The 15262-nt window shown below is 37.7% G+C and overlaps 3 protein-coding genes across 5 annotated transcripts; 1 reads left to right on the top strand and 2 right to left on the bottom strand.

Moving 5' to 3' along the window:
• Window positions 1–929: 929 nt before the first annotated feature.
• Window positions 930–5974, top strand: LOC6560876 (rho GTPase-activating protein conundrum). Of its 3 annotated transcripts, none has more exons than XM_032735384.1 (8): window positions 930–1191; window positions 2264–2529; window positions 3044–3111; window positions 3170–3340; window positions 3408–3496; window positions 3552–4461; window positions 4530–5048; window positions 5472–5974. In XM_032735384.1, the coding sequence occupies exons 2-8, from the start codon at window positions 2415–2417 to the stop codon at window positions 5652–5654; spliced, it is 2055 nt and encodes a 684-aa protein (XP_032591275.1). In that variant the 5' UTR covers window positions 930–1191; window positions 2264–2414; the 3' UTR covers window positions 5655–5974. The 3 variants fall into 3 exon arrangements, with proteins under 3 accessions (XP_032591275.1, XP_032591277.1, XP_032591276.1); XM_032735386.2 differs by having other exon boundaries at window positions 1105–1255; XM_032735385.2 differs by lacking the exon at window positions 930–1191 and adding an exon at window positions 2098–2204.
• LOC6560291 lies at window positions 5758–11032 on the bottom strand. Its single transcript, XM_001987058.3, has 3 exons — window positions 10818–11032; window positions 8474–9843; window positions 5758–7834 (listed from the first exon to the last, which is right to left on the bottom strand). The coding sequence occupies exons 1-3, from the start codon at window positions 10840–10842 to the stop codon at window positions 6458–6460; spliced, it is 2772 nt and encodes a 923-aa protein (XP_001987094.1). The 5' UTR covers window positions 10843–11032; the 3' UTR covers window positions 5758–6457.
• A 771-nt stretch (window positions 11033–11803) lies between these two features.
• Window positions 11804–15246, bottom strand: LOC6560290 (MOXD1 homolog 1). The gene is made up of 8 exons (XM_001987057.2): window positions 14598–15246; window positions 14217–14372; window positions 13865–14154; window positions 13516–13811; window positions 13298–13461; window positions 12390–12909; window positions 12157–12323; window positions 11804–12090 (listed from the first exon to the last, which is right to left on the bottom strand). The coding sequence occupies exons 1-8, from the start codon at window positions 14913–14915 to the stop codon at window positions 11908–11910; spliced, it is 2094 nt and encodes a 697-aa protein (XP_001987093.1). The 5' UTR covers window positions 14916–15246; the 3' UTR covers window positions 11804–11907.
• Window positions 15247–15262: the final 16 nt, after the last annotated feature.

Below are 15262 nucleotides of genomic sequence, written 5' to 3'. Positions count from 1 at the left end.
TCTTATAACTACTTAAATGTATATAATTACAGCAAAATATATGTAAATACAAGTAGCATTTCGACTCCATTATTACTAAGCCCATATGGCCAACACTTATCTTCATTTTTCGATCAAACTCGTATTTACCCTTCATTAACAACCGCTATCGGTTCATGTTAGTCAGCTAAGTGAGTCATCGTTAACGATATTTTATTGAGCGCCCCGAGCGATAAGTTTTACAACTGCTCAACTGCAACGATATTATTTTTCGATTTCTACTACTTTCCCATTTCCATATTCCCAGAAACATTTGTCTATGTTAATTACTTATTATCATTCATTCATTCGCTTATATTATAAAAAATAAAGAAAACGTTTAATTTAAATAAAAAATTATTGTATTATAAGCCAAAGCCTACCTTTATATATTTTTAATGTAATCAATAATCGTCCTAATTACATGTTTTTAATATTTTCAGTGTTAAATGTTGGATAATCTAACCGAAAATCTAATAGGAATGTCTTGTGCAATCCAAAAATAAATTCACATTTCAAATTTCACATTACTACGAATATCCGTCATATCGATAACAACTGAAGTATGTATTAAAATAAATATAATACCTTAAGGGCAAATAAAAAGATTTGCTTAAAAAAGTGCACATTTCTTATAGATACATGAACTAACTTGCATAATTAGGTTATGCCATAACTCCCTTGTTTTTATTCATGTAATAACTGATTTGAAAGCATTTGATGCCTCTTTTTGACTGAATAAAAATAAATAAAATAAAATAATAAATAACTACTTTTCAGTTATTGTTCCATTTCACATTGGACCATGCCAAAGGTGTCTTCGCAGCTTAATACGTCATTTTGGTTTTGACAATTTTGTCGGGCTCAAATCGTGTTTACATTCATGCAAACCTGTTGCTCACGCTCAACTCAAACCTGATCTTGTCAACAGGCATACACACACATACGCAAATATTTCCATTCACATGCACACACTTACTGTTATGTACAGTCAGTTATACATACAAGAATAGATGGGTGTGTGCGTGCGAGTGTGTGTATGTGTGTGTGTGTGAAGTTGAAGTTGGTCGTTCTTGGTATCAGTTCATTTTCAATTTTCGGTTCGAGACGTTGTGTGCGTGTGCGTACGGATTGTAATAACATACATACTTGTTTACATTAACACATACATCTGTACGTATCTATAATATACGCATACATATGCAGAAATTGTGCACACACAAATGCATTCACATGTGTATGTATTTAAATTGCCATTGTTTCAGTTTAACACACACATACATACATATAAAAAAATACATTGTGTTTATTAACGCTAAGTGCATAGAAATTAATTGTATAAGTGTATTATTAAGGGAACTTAAAGAAGGCTAAACATTAAATAAAAAAAAGTATGCTGATTTCCCTTTTTTTTTGGTTTGTTAAATAAATACTTGTGCTTACCAATACTAATACAAATGTATGTGCGTATGTGGGTGTGTACTTGTCCGCTGCAGAATAAACATAAATGCGTTATAATCTACGAATGTTAATGTTAACATACACATATTTATACATAACATGCATACATAATACATACTATGCATATGCTTTACTCTCTCTCCACTGCGTATATATATATCTATGTATGTGTATTAAGAAACCTATTTAACACACACGCACACATACACGTGTATTTGGTGTGTGCATACATACATACATACATTCTTATGCAGATTAAAACCTAGTTATATATTTCGAATTTGTATCCAAATTAAATAAAAGTGACTACGTATGACAAATATATACATGCATTTGTATGTGTGATCACAGAAACTTATATGTATATTAAGAGTGACTGTAAATAAGGAGTCATACACACACACACGCACACGTACATTTTTTCCTCATATATACGATAAATTATTTGCTATCGACACACACACACATTCATATGCATGTATAAGGACGGACCAGCATATTAAATAATGTATGTTAGTAGTTGTGTGCTTGCATGTATGTGTGCTAATAATGCAATTGCATTAAGTGCGAATGATCTGGATCCGAAATAACATTAAGTTTCTAGTTCACTTAGCTTATATGAAAATCAGCTGTGCCATTTTGTAAGGCACTTTTTCATCCCCACATCTATGGCAAAAAGTGAGAGTGCTTTTATGGAGAGCAGTGCCAGAAGTACCCGATACCCTGTAATTCAATTAAAACACAAACATATTTATAAAAAATATACATTTATTTTTTATTTCAGTTGACAACATCTCAAATTAAAAAGAAACTACTTCAAATGTATTCCTTCTTGTGAGAGGCGACTTATCAGTGCTTTCTGTGCCTTGTGATCAAATTAAAAAAGAATGCCATATTTCACAAAATACAAGAGACAGCTATAAATCTATATCAAAATGAGCAGCAGCGCTTCGATGGACAACACTTGCGATCAGGACTACACCGAGTTTCTCAACGAATACCTTTTGCAGACGAATCTGCCCGGCAACGAGCCGGAAACCCATTATGAAGGTGCGTCTTGATTATTTCATTCTATTTCTATTCTACACCCATGCCAATAATTATCGTAAGTACAACTATGCCTGGCAATAAAGACAGACATATTTGTAATTAATACCACACCTAATGTGCACAGTGGCCAAATATGGCTTGCTAAATGCGAATCAGGTTTTCTTTTCTGTTCAGAACAATAGATGTAGATAGGCTTTTAATTATAGAAGTACTTATAAATAACAAAAAATGAAATGATAAACAAATAAATAAACATAGGCAAATTGTATATTTTATTCGTTGACCAGAAAATAAGTTAAGTACATAAATAAAAAGACTTCTTTATGTTATAGATTGGCTTATACTTAAATAATGAATTATAAATACAATAACTGAAATGATAGTTAGAAATAAAGCAAGTTTCATAGATTTCAAAGTTTTCTTATACACGCTGAGCAGAAATTAGATGAAGCACACAAATGGAAAGTAATCCTTTCTTAACTGACTTTAATATCGAAATGCTTATGTTATACAGATGGCGAAATGGAAGCCGAATGGTTAATTTCAGCTGGATATCCCGAATTGACAAAGCCCTTCGAGCGGGTAAGTAGCTGGAGTTGGCTTAAATATCAATAATATTATAATCGATGTCATTTTCTAGGGCATTGAGCTGCGCTCCACGGTGCTGGAGCCAGTTCTGGCGACACTCTCGAGGCCCCACGCTGAGGCGATCAAGCAAAGGGTTCGAGCACTCAATCATACTGTGAGAGGACGCACCAAGAATCGCTCGAAACGCAAACCCGACATACGCGATGTATTTCGCGACTTTGATGTATGTAGCTCTAACTGTAATTGAGACTTCTTTGTTATTAATTAATGTGCATTTAATGTGCAAACAGGAGTCAAGCACGGGCACTCGATCCCGCAGCGCAACGCCAGACTCGCTGGATTCGGTGCACGGTGACGATGTCTGGGGCAATCCCTCAATGTAAGTTTGCTGCGAGTTCTCCTTATTGACTAATTTATACTCTTCATTTTTGCAGTCCGAGTTTCGTGAGCATATCGACGGATCACAGTGCGACCAACTATAACAATGCCGGCGGCTATCCAACGCTGAGCAAACACCTGAAGCAGAAGATACGGCGTACGCCGAGTGCTCCACTCAAATCGGCGACGTCCACGGATATATTTCGTGGGTCGCAGGTGCGTTGCGATATACCCATGTACTCATCGGAGGGCATCGAGCTGCTTGGCTTCTCAAAGATTGGCACACTGCACATGCCGCCGCGCAATCGATCCGGCTCGGATCCGTCGTGTTCGATTGGCCGGGTCTGTGGCCAAAATATGCAGGATTCGCAGAGTGAGAATAATACGTCATCGGGTGACTCCAGCGATGAGTACCTACCAAATACGGCTCGCATCTCAACGACGCTTGCATCGTCCCCTGAAAAGATATTACACAAAATGAACCTGGAGACGCCGCATCAGCAGAAGCAGCAGCAGAAAATGGGTAACTCCTCGCCTTCGTCGCGAGACGGCATCAGCTTTGAGAGCATGTGCCGAGAAAATTCTAGTCAGGATGATGGCGGCATTGACACCGTGGACAGCAACGTTCTAGGAATACAACAGGAATACAACAACAGCAACTCCGACATAAATACCATAAATGAGACAGATTTGAAGCGCTTGCAGCCGATCTTCTGGCTGGAACTGGCCACCATATTCGATCGCAATCAAGTGCTGTTGGACAAACGGAAACCGTTCAAGCGACGTCGCAAGGAGGAGGGCAGCCTCTTCGGGGTGTCGCTGAATGCGCTAATTCGCCGCGATCAGCAACTGTCCGGCATGGACTCGACGCTGGTGCCCCAGTTTCTGGAGGGTCTGCTCGAGGAGCTCTCGAAGCGGGGCACACGAGAAGAGGGCATTCTGCGTGTAGCTGGACAAAAACACAAGGTTGAGCGAAAGATCTGATCCTGTTTTAGTTAGTATTTATTAACGATTCAATTTTTTTTCAATTGTAGACTGAATTAATTTACAACGAATTAGAATCAAGTTTTTATCAAAAGCCCGAAAAATTCGCCCAATTGCTGAGCAGCGCCAGCGTTCACGAGCTGAGTGCGCTGCTAAAGCGTTGGCTGCGCGAACTGCCCCAGCCACTGCTGACCAGTGAGCTCATTCAGCTCTTTTATCAGTGTCACACACTGCCGCCAACGGATCAGATGCGTGCCTTATCCATATTGTGTCAGATGCTGCCGCACGAGAATCGCAACACTCTGCGCTCGATATTACGCTTCCTCAACTCGATTATCGACCTGAAGGATATTAACAAAATGAATTTGCATAATGTGTCCACGATCATTGCACCCTCGTTCTTTCCCCCACGCTATATCCATCCGATCGACAAGAATAGCATCGAGGAGCAGGTCAAAATGGCAGCATTATGTTGTCGCCTCACAAACGTGCTAATCACCAGAAGCGAGAGTCTCTTTCAGGTGCCCGACAATTTGATCACAGAATCACGTAATCAAACAGCGCGACAGGTATTTATTTTCCTATTTCTGTATTTATAATTATAATTTATATTTATGTTCATATATTTATTTAAATTTATTTTAATATTTATGTTTGTTTATTTTTATGTTTATATTTATTTGTATATTTATATTTATGTTTAATTTATTTTTATATTTGTGTATTTATATTCATATATTTATATTTATGTTTGTATTTCAATTTATTTTTATATTTATATTTATGGTTATATTTGTATTTTCTATTTATATTTGTATTTTTGTGTATATTTATATTCATATATTAATATTTAGGTTTAAATTGGTATTTTCTATTTATATTCATTTTATGCATATTCATTCATATTTATATTCATATATTTATATTTATCTTTATTTTTTTATTTATATTTGTTTATATATTTTTTATCATCATTTCTCCTTTATTTTCAGGGCAAACGCGGACACCGGCGACCAAATAAGCCATCTCTATTCAATGCGAGGATCGTAGTGCCGGGAACTTCGGGTATTACGAGTCCTAGAAATAATGCCGAAAGCAACGAACACAGAAATGTCACAACTATTGTACGCAGTCCATCCTTCAATCCAAGTCATGTGCACCGCTTCGTAGTCTAAGGCCAATGCGTGCTATTTCTATTTTTGATTTTTCTACAATTTCACTAATGTGTATCATATCTCTTTGTGCTTGCATTAGTAATTATACAAAACTTTGATGAAATTGTTTCAGTAAATAATGCGTACTAAAAACACACACTTTAAATATAATTTTGGCCCAGACATCGCTTACTTTCTATTGTTAACTCTAATTGTCACGAAAATTATTCACTTTTGTATGTACAAAATAATTATGGATACTATGTTGTTATGCGAATTGTATTATTTTTTCTAAAACTGTTAAAAGGGTGGGGAAGCAATAAAAAACACAAACCATTTGACTTGATTGCATTTTACAAATCAATAAATATATGTAGAGGTATATATAAATTTAAAATAGCTGATTGGTTCTTCTCTTTAAATCATTAAGCTATTATTCTTTTACTTCCATCATTAAAAAACTGTTGAAGATTGATTTACTGCTCAGACGTAAAATCTTACGCCGTAGTCGGAATCTTTTTGAGCATCATTCGCTGGTCATGGATAATCCGGTCTTAGAAGTAAAAATAAAAAAAAAAACAGAAACAATTCAGAAGTAATAACAAATAAATGGATTACAATTTGAAAGTGACTTAAACTATATATATATATTTGTATACCATAATTACTTAAGCGAAAACATTTACAATTAGTCCCCAGACTTTTATATAACAGTGCTTAATAATCTTGTACATAAACGAATACATAAAACATTTCAAATGGGTGGAATTAAGCTAGGGTATATAGATATCATATCATATATTGAATAGATATTGGTGTGTGGATTAGCCATGTAAACGAGAATCATAATCTGTGGTATCTGTGGCATGTGGCTTGCTGTTGTTAACCATGCTCTTGTTGAACTCCACCAGGCGTGGCTTCTCCTGCGACACGGCTGCTGCTGCCTGATTTTTGGGGCCAACCATAAAATAGGTGCGTACTCGAGGCTTCTCCGGTTTCATCATTCTATCCTGCAATTTAATATTTCCCAGCGTCTTGTTGCTGTTGTTGTTGCTGTTTAACATGGAGTGCTTTGGCTTCATTTGCCACTTGGTTACATTTGGGCGGAGCCTAGCCGGTATCATGTGGGACTTGAGCTCCAGTTCCTTGGTATTGAACACCTCACAGTCCACCTGCATCATCATGATATCGCCATTATTCGATGGATCAGCTGTGGGCAGTAGCAGCGACATTTTCGGACGTACATTTTTATTATGCGCCGCTGGCGATAGCAGAATGTGGTCCGTATTGAAAGAGAGCACATAGAATGTGTCATCCTGTCGCTTGATGCCTTTGAAAAGATCCGGTTCGCCAGTGCCAAAAATGTTCTTATCAGTGTCCAGTTTCTGTTGCTTGTGTCCAATGTGCGATAAGCCGCCCATAAATTTCTTACGTTTGCCCAGGCCTCCAGTTTGTCCCTCAACCATATCGGGTAATTCCAAATAGTCCGTTGAAAACTTAAAGCGATGTCCTTTGTCCGATGATTCCATATTAAATTTCGTGCTCATGCTCAAATTGTGGTAGCCACTCACATTGATTAACTTCTCCAGATGAAGCATTAGCCGCGAATATTCAGTTTGGTTGCCATTCGAATCATTGCATTTGCCTGTTGTTGTTGCCGCCGCTGGAAAGGTTAAAGGTGGCGGATCAACGCCGCCTCCCTGTGTGGCATTGTTACTGCTGCGACTGTTCGGTCTTAGGAAATGCAATGGTGGCATCACCAGCTCCTCCGCCGCCTGACGGCTGCTGCTGCTGCTGTTTCGGTTCAGCTTCTCGTTGTACTCCTCCTCCGACTCGACCCAAAGCAGACGACGACTAATTGGCATCGGCATCGACATCGCTTCCTTCACATTCGAGTCGGAAACGGAGGCGGCTGTGTTGCTGTCGGCTTCAAGACTGTGCTTGCTCAGATACGATTGGAAATTGCCGGCATTGAGTGTGACCATGAATGCCATGGCAAAGAGAACGGCCACATTCTTCTTAACGGTCGCCGCAGTCATGTGCTGCTTGAAACTCTTCGAGCTTGGCTTCGGGGCAATCTTAATATTCTGCTCTGCCGGCTTCGAGTTCAGCGAGTGCAGCACAAAATCGCAGACGCTGCCCTTGCGGCACTTGCACGTCTTGGCCAGAGCAACCAGCTGATTGCGCAACGTCACATTTTCCTGCAATTAGCCAGTTCAAAATATAGGTTAACAGCGTAAACATTATTTTTTTTTTATAGGTTTGTGTGCGTGTTGGTTTATTGTAAGACAACGAAACGAGTTCACAGATAAAGGCAAGATAACAGAAGAACATTAAATAAATATTGGGTCGACTTCTTTTACAGTTCAAAAATATTTGTCTTCTTTATAACAAAAAAAAAAATGGACCACATTTAAATAGTTGTATTTGCAAGCATAGACAATATTTTTGGAGCATTCTATTGCGCAGTTTCATCTCGCACAATGTGCTCAAGAGTCTTGGAGATAACACATTCAGGTGTCAACAATTTGATTTCTTTTTCTAATCTTGACATTTGCATTAGAAAAAAGTCAGATCACTTGATTTGCATACCAAAAGAATTATTCGTTTTGAGTCGGGCGTAAACGACTGCGAAATACTCTGTTATCAATATAATACCAGCTACTTTTTTTGTACAAATCCTCGAAGGACATTCGTAATAAGATTTTAATTTACAACAATCGATTTTTATCGATTTCTTAGAGCACTAATTTATCAGTATTTGGAGTACAATAGGTGATTTTAAGATGTTTATTTTCAATTGAGCAAAAAATCGTAGTTTTTTTTTATCTTTCGCTTACCCCCTTCAGCGTATAGTTCTCCTTCTGCAGATTATTTAGACGCGTCTCTAAGGAGACGACATATTCCTTTTTCTTTTTGCGCGACAACGAAGCCGACTGTCGATTTTTAATCATACGCTGCTGCTTTTTGTACATCTTCTCATCGATCGTGCTCTTGCGGATGTAGTGCGAGCTCTGCTCGGGTTCCAAGGAGCTCTCACGATTGATGGTCGACTGTGGAATTGGTTGATGCTGAGCATGATTTCTGAGCAAATTCGACTGATTTTGCGTTTTGGCTTGGACCACATTTTGTTGTTGATAGCTCTGTTGTTGGGCTTGTGCCTTGCAATTTGCCTGCTTCATGACGATTTTGGGTATTTGTGTCTTAACACTGCCGTTGATCTTGGCGCCCCCCTTTGCACCATTCAAATTCATTTTCTGCATTAGAGCCTTGTAGTCATTCGATGATAGGAAAATGGTTTTGGTTTTGCCCGCGCTTTCCGCTGGTGCATCAATTAGCAGTTTTTCTCGAGCGGGCTTTTGCACTTTTGGTGCAAACTTTGCATCCACATTGACGGGCATGTAAACGGTTCCAGTTGCAGATGGTGTTGTGGTTCCAGTTGTGGTTGTTGCTGCTGCTGTTGGTGATGTAATCGGCACCTCTTTTAACTGAGGCACTATTTCCGGATTCCAGTTAATCGATGTTTTCTCTTTAAGCTGCTGTTCGTTGAGAGTTGAGGTGGAAATTAATGGTGAAAGTTCGGGCATTTGAAATACATTTTTATTTTGAATACTGCTGCTGTCTTCATTTTCAATCTTAAAGCTTTCAACAAGTGGCGGCGGCGGGTGCAACTTTGGAACACTAAGCAGCATCATCATATCAGATGGTGCCGTATCATTTAGCTGTTCCCGTTGTCGATTTTGCCAGGCGTCCGAGGTGTCGCTGTGGACACCGCTTGTCGAGCTGCCACTGAAGCTGCCACAACTCTCCGTGGGCGAGGGCGTGTCTCGATCGTGCATATGCTGCTCAAACAGATTGCCGCGTGTCAGTTTCTCAATTTCTGTATTGACGCTGCAGACATTCATCGAATCGTCCATCGATGCCATCGACGAGGGAAAGAAAGTGTCATCTGTGTTCCAGCTTTGTGTGGAACCCGCCTCCAAATTGTTAAAGTTAAGCTCCAAGCCATTATGCTGACTATCGGGCGCCGTTTGAAACAGCTCTGAGAACAAATTGTCACCTTGCAGTAAACTTTCACGACCCTGCGGTAAGAACGAATTGAGGTCCAATGATGAATCGAGCTGCGACACCGTCGAGCTTATTATCTCGTCAAAATCATGATGGTTTATGCGATAGTCATTGGGCGATGACATAAACGACGACAATTCGTCTATAAGAAGAACAAAATAGTTTTTGTTTTGACTGATTAAAATCGGGAAATACAACAAAGAATGAGGGTTATCAATGATTAATTTCTGTTAACGATAGCAAATTTACTTGGACTAAAAAAAAACTATTAATAATTTTTAAATGATCGATAATTATATATATTATAATTATATACATTTATGTTACCAGCATTATTTTTGAACCGACTTTTTTTTTGAGTATCAACACAATCGAATAAATTAAGAACAAATCGCCTCTTTTACACTTTTTAATCAATTTTATGTTATTTAGCTTGCTGACTTTTATACATTGTGAAAAATATTTATCATCATCACATATGGCCTTCAGCTAAATTTCCTAAGACACACTTTCGGCTGAATAAATATTAACCACGTGTTATTTAATATTCCAACTCGACAAGCAAGTTTTGCTCACTTTTAACTTTTACTTTTCAATTTTAGTCTATTTCGGTGGTAAGGGAAATTTTTATATCGCACATTGGAGCATTGTGCCCGGGCAAAGCCGGAACACAGTTTACACCCCATAATATAAATAAAAATATGCATTGGCATACAAACAGAAATTGTGATCAATTAACGGTTAATGTCTTAAGCACACAGTTTGTGTCGAAATTAAGGCCAAGTTTTAAATAACTAGCAATATTCATACTTGAAGAATTCATTTGTATTCTGCATTTTAATGCTGACCATCAACATTCACCGAAACAAAAAAAAAAGTACAAATAAATAACAAGTGAATGCACACACATACATATGTGCATTGTATGTGTGTGCACTTAACTTGCTGGCCAAAAACGCAATTCTTTCACTTTTAACTGGGGTACACACACATACATGTACATTTACCACCGCAACCAGCATGAGTAACTAATGCGTAGGGTTTATTTGTGAATGCAAAAGTGCATACACATACACATACACATATACAAACGCACATACGCACATAATTACTTACCGTAAAAACAGTCATCGACATCCATGTCACTGGGTGATTTTTAGGTATCCTTATCGATAAAGCCGCTTATTTTACCCATAACAAATAATTAATAATAGCTTGAAATGAAATATGCAGATTAATATGTCAAATTTGTTTCACAAGAGCAATATTTAAGCCAATTGTCGACGAAGGCAAAAAATTACTGTGGATGGTAGTTTAAGTGATGAACTATCGTCAAATATCGATAGCAAACCATAAAAATCACCTTCAGTATCGATAGAAAAAAATCCACTGCCGAGCGGTCAGTTTAGTGTTATCGTTTTATCCTTTACCAGAGGAGATCTGTTCCGTTCTTAATTTGGTTAGAAGAAAGAATTAGCAAGCAGCCACTGTCCGGAAATCTATCCGCTTTTCAACTAACTTAGCGAGCCCAATAATGCTTACTAGAAATATTGCAAAACAAGTATAAATTTCAAAATAAACTTTATAGTTTAAAGAATATTATGTGACACAGAGGATGACAAACTGTATATTTTTATATTTATACTATTCATTGTCATCCTAATCAGACAGAGTTCCATATTAAAATATCTCTTTTCTATCCATTTCATAATTTGTTCATCTTGTCTTGTCTTTCTCCGGGTCGATCTCTGTTATTTTTGTAATTGTCAACACTGATGGTTCTTTGCCTTTTTTTTGTTTTACAGATTCTTAACATAAAATTTGAAAAACTATGGGCCAAATCATAATTAAAAGAAAAAAAAAAACAATTCAACTTGGATATATTATCTCTAATTATTTTTTTTATTTAATTTTAATACCCATTTCACATTGTAAAACCCTTTATTATTTTAAAACTCATGTAGTTTTGTAAGTTTTTATTATTTATTTCAATTAAAAAAATAAATTCAAAACTATATGTAATATTAATTTTAGTAAAGTTTTCTTACTATAACTTAATTTAAATACTATTTATTACAAAAAATTTGTATTTTAAGCAACTAAGTCTTTGGATTAAAAACTAAAATTAATGTGTGCTCATTCGGACTTTACTTGTTTTTACAATGACTCTGAGTATAGCAACCAAGAACCCCGATTTTTTTTTTTTTTAGGAAATTTGGTATTGTTTCTTAAGACAAATGCCAACAAGTAGCAAACTTAATGACAAGTGAGCCACGATTCTTGAAGCGTTTGATGTTAATTGAATGCTGTCAATAAATAGATTATATGTGCAACTGCTGGGTGGCTTCACAAATGTCGTAAAATTGGGATAACGAATAATCTCCGAGGGCTATAAATAAAACAGAAAATATATTTTACAATTTACAACACTTTTCATATCAGAGCTGAGACTCACAATCGAAATAGATTCGTTGGCAACACGACAAAAAGTCATATGCTTGCCAGTTATCATGGCATGCTCCACGCGCTTGGTGAATAGGGGCTCTGACCAAGGGAGCTGATTTATGTGCGAGAGGAATGTCCGATCATGGAACTCCACGGGATCCGAAATAAGAAGTTTGTCTATAAGAAATTAGTTGAATAATTAAAAGGAAATGATAGTTATATGCTTAAATATTGTTGCCATACTTAATAAAGACTCTTCGACGACTAAATCTTCAGCGGTCAAATTGCTTCGGTTCGGTTTTGTTTTTCCATAAATAGTGTTGGGCATATAATCTAACAGATTGCCATTGTATAGAAATAGGTTTTCCACATCTGTCATATTCAATGAGTAGAACTCATTGATGCCAAACATCTCAAAGAATTCACGCACTGGCGTCATGCTATAACAGCCGGCTAGTTCGATTTTCGGATAGTATGTGATGAAAGACAAGCACATCTCCTGCTTCGTTGAGTAACCACCAAATGTGGCCCTTTTGCGATGCTGTGTATCGTAGGCACAGTCTGTGATAATGTAGTCTCCCGGTAGAACGATCGTTTCATTGGCCAGCTGATGAAACTGCTGATATTTATAATCATAGTTATCATCCTCGATGATCCGTTGCAACTCCTTGCCACCTCGAACATGGCGCAGGCTCATTTTGCGACCAGCGCGATGCGTATGAAGCGTTCCCGATATGATCTTAATTCCATTGTCAGGAAACAACTAAAAAGAGACTCATTGATTGTTAAATAACAGATAAGAATGTTCTAGTCGAGACAGTTCGACTAGTAGATACCCTGAAACCATTTTTTAAATACTTGCTTGCTATTTATTTGTTCAATATGAAAGTACGCTTTGTCTAACAAAATAAAAATGTAGAATAAAATAAAAAAATGCATCTGACTTTGGGAGACGAGAGCTTATATTCCATATCTGATGTCCCTAGTACTTATAGTCTCTGAGATCGGCTTGCACATTCAGACGGATCAAGGATATATAACCATTCTTTTGATTGTTACAAACTATCTCATAACTGTAGCACTCTTCACCTTATTTGAATGGTTACAGGGTATGCAAATAAACTAATAGAATTGAGTTTTAAATTTCATACCACGTTTGAACAAGATGGTCCACAAATGCCAACATTTCGATACAACTTTTGACCAGGCGGAATGATTTGGGTATCGGAAATAGAAACGCCACTTATAATGATACCGCCATCGTTAGCCCGCAATTGAGGCGTGTAATGAATACGGAATCCAGAATGATCAACGGCTATAATTTAATAAATACATTAAATATTCGAAGAGGAATGATTTGCTTGCTTACCCTTTAAGGCATTTGGATTATCATAGTGTATTTCGAGCATATAATACTTGACTCCGGCTGGCCCACCCATCGGTATTCCGACGTGTGCAGGCAGAAACTGTCCGCTGGCACCCACAGACCAAACAGCAACTGGGTTCGAACACGAATCCCAATCCCTGGGAGTTAACGAGTTGCTGTTGCACACAGTCCCTGTGCTCCTGACCCAAACGTCCCACGAGGCTGAATCGGCACCCGGATATGATTTCGTTGAGCATTCAAATAGTGTCATGTGATGCACAACTGTTTCATCGGATTTACTAAAAAACTAAATGTATTATTGATTGTTGATGAAACTAGATTCTGTACTTACGCAACATGAGTTAATAGTGGTTCATAGCCAATAATATGGTGCTTGTGATTCAGTCTCGGGGAGCTTAAGATTTTACACCAATAGAGCGTATCCATTGTGGGCTCAAGCGTCACATTATTGACTGTAATGTCCCATTGATGAGTTTCCTGCTTGTTGCGCATGCTTTCTTTGCGAAACACGGGATTAAGTAAATGCAATGGTTTGGCACCGCGATTCCTTCCATGTCCCTCTAAATTACCATGTATAGGATCTGTTTTACCAAAGGACCACAACACTTTAACAGTGTCATCCTGGAATATCATCAAAATTCAATTATTTAAATACCAATTTCGACATGATTTACTGTACATACGCTTAAGGGCATATCGTAGGGATCGCATGTTTCAATTAGACGCTTGAATTCGACAAATGTGTGGGTTCCATTTTGATAGCCATCGATCACGTGGTAGTTTTGTGTATCATCTTGGATTGGTGCTTCATGGGGGTGGAGCACCGAACCATGACAATCCTAAAAACAAAAAAAAAAATGCATTTTTGTAATGTTTTATATTTAATTAATTAATATTATACTTAACAACAGTGATCAAAAGTTTGATCAAGTTGATATTACTATTTTTGTATATGATATTTTTTGTAAATTCTCAATTTGAAAGTGTGTATATATTTAAGTTGTTAATATTTTAATTTTGTACATTCCAGCCAGCATACACTGAAAGAAATCGTTTTCACTCACCAGTGCGTTGGGTTTGCCCGTGTGATCGTCGACCCATAGCAGAACCATGTCCGCACTGGACATGCGACCGTCTTTGCGCGAGAATCCAAGGCCGATGAAGCCACGCGTGTTCACCGTGACCTTAAAGTGAATATCCTTGTCTTGGATGCCCCACTGCAGCCAGTACAGGCCATTGGCGTCCATCATTTCCAGTCGCTGCCAGTTCTGGTGCCGCACCGAACCCTTGTGTTCCTCATGGCTATGATGCGCACCGTTCGCATTTTGATACAGATCAGCGATAATAATAATAAATAGCCTTGTGAATATTTGCAGCAACATTTAAATGACTTAATTGTGTTTTTCTGCACTGATATTTGTTCGTAGATTACAATTCGAGTATTTATTTCATTTATTTCGCAATTTTTCGACACTGAGAACGTTGCGCCTTTTGTGTGGTTGAACTCCTTTTCCGCTTTAATTTGGCTTCAATACATCGCTTACGCACATACTTCCAGGGGAAGGTCATTTTACAAGCCGGCGGCAGATGTTCGCTCAGAAGGAACTAACACACACCACCTTTTCTATACAGGTATACACAATCGTTCAAACATGCATACATATGCACGCTCACACACACACATCCATACATTCGAACGATCAACTGGATGCTATTAATATATCGATAG

This window comes from Drosophila grimshawi, unplaced genomic scaffold (genome assembly GCF_018153295.1).
Source record: "Drosophila grimshawi isolate 15287-2541.00 unplaced genomic scaffold, ASM1815329v1 contig_1369, whole genome shotgun sequence".
NCBI classification, from domain to species: Eukaryota; Metazoa; Arthropoda; class Insecta; order Diptera; family Drosophilidae; genus Drosophila; species Drosophila grimshawi.
Note: the sequence above shows the minus strand (reverse complement) of the source record. Positions and strands in the feature narration are given on the sequence as shown.

Excerpts from the sequence above, each read along its gene's own strand:
- LOC6560290 (XM_001987057.2), bottom strand. The coding sequence starts at position 14,915 with ATGTTGCTGCAAATATTCACAAGGCTATTTATTATTATTATCGCTGAT. Across the intron at positions 14,373-14,597 it reads CGGGCAAACCCAACGCACTG|GATTGTCATGGTTCGGTGCT; the intron begins GTGAGTGAAAAC and ends TTTTGTTTTTAG. Across the intron at positions 13,462-13,515 it reads TAATCCAAATGCCTTAAAGG|CCGTTGATCATTCTGGATTC; the intron begins GTAAGCAAGCAA and ends ATTAAATTATAG.
- LOC6560291 (XM_001987058.3), bottom strand. The coding sequence starts at position 10,842 with ATGGATGTCGATGACTGTTTTTACG. Across the intron at positions 9,844-10,817 it reads TGTCGATGACTGTTTTTACG|ACGAATTGTCGTCGTTTATG; the intron begins GTAAGTAATTAT and ends TTCTTCTTATAG. Across the intron at positions 7,835-8,473 it reads AGAACTATACGCTGAAGGGG|GAAAATGTGACGTTGCGCAA; the intron begins GTAAGCGAAAGA and ends GGCTAATTGCAG.
- LOC6560876 (XM_032735384.1), top strand. The coding sequence starts at position 2,415 with ATGAGCAGCAGCGCTTCGATGGACAACACTTGCGATCAGGACTACACC. Across the intron at positions 3,341-3,407 it reads ATGTATTTCGCGACTTTGAT|GAGTCAAGCACGGGCACTCG; the intron begins GTATGTAGCTCT and ends ATGTGCAAACAG. Across the intron at positions 5,049-5,471 it reads GTAATCAAACAGCGCGACAG|GGCAAACGCGGACACCGGCG; the intron begins GTATTTATTTTC and ends CTTTATTTTCAG.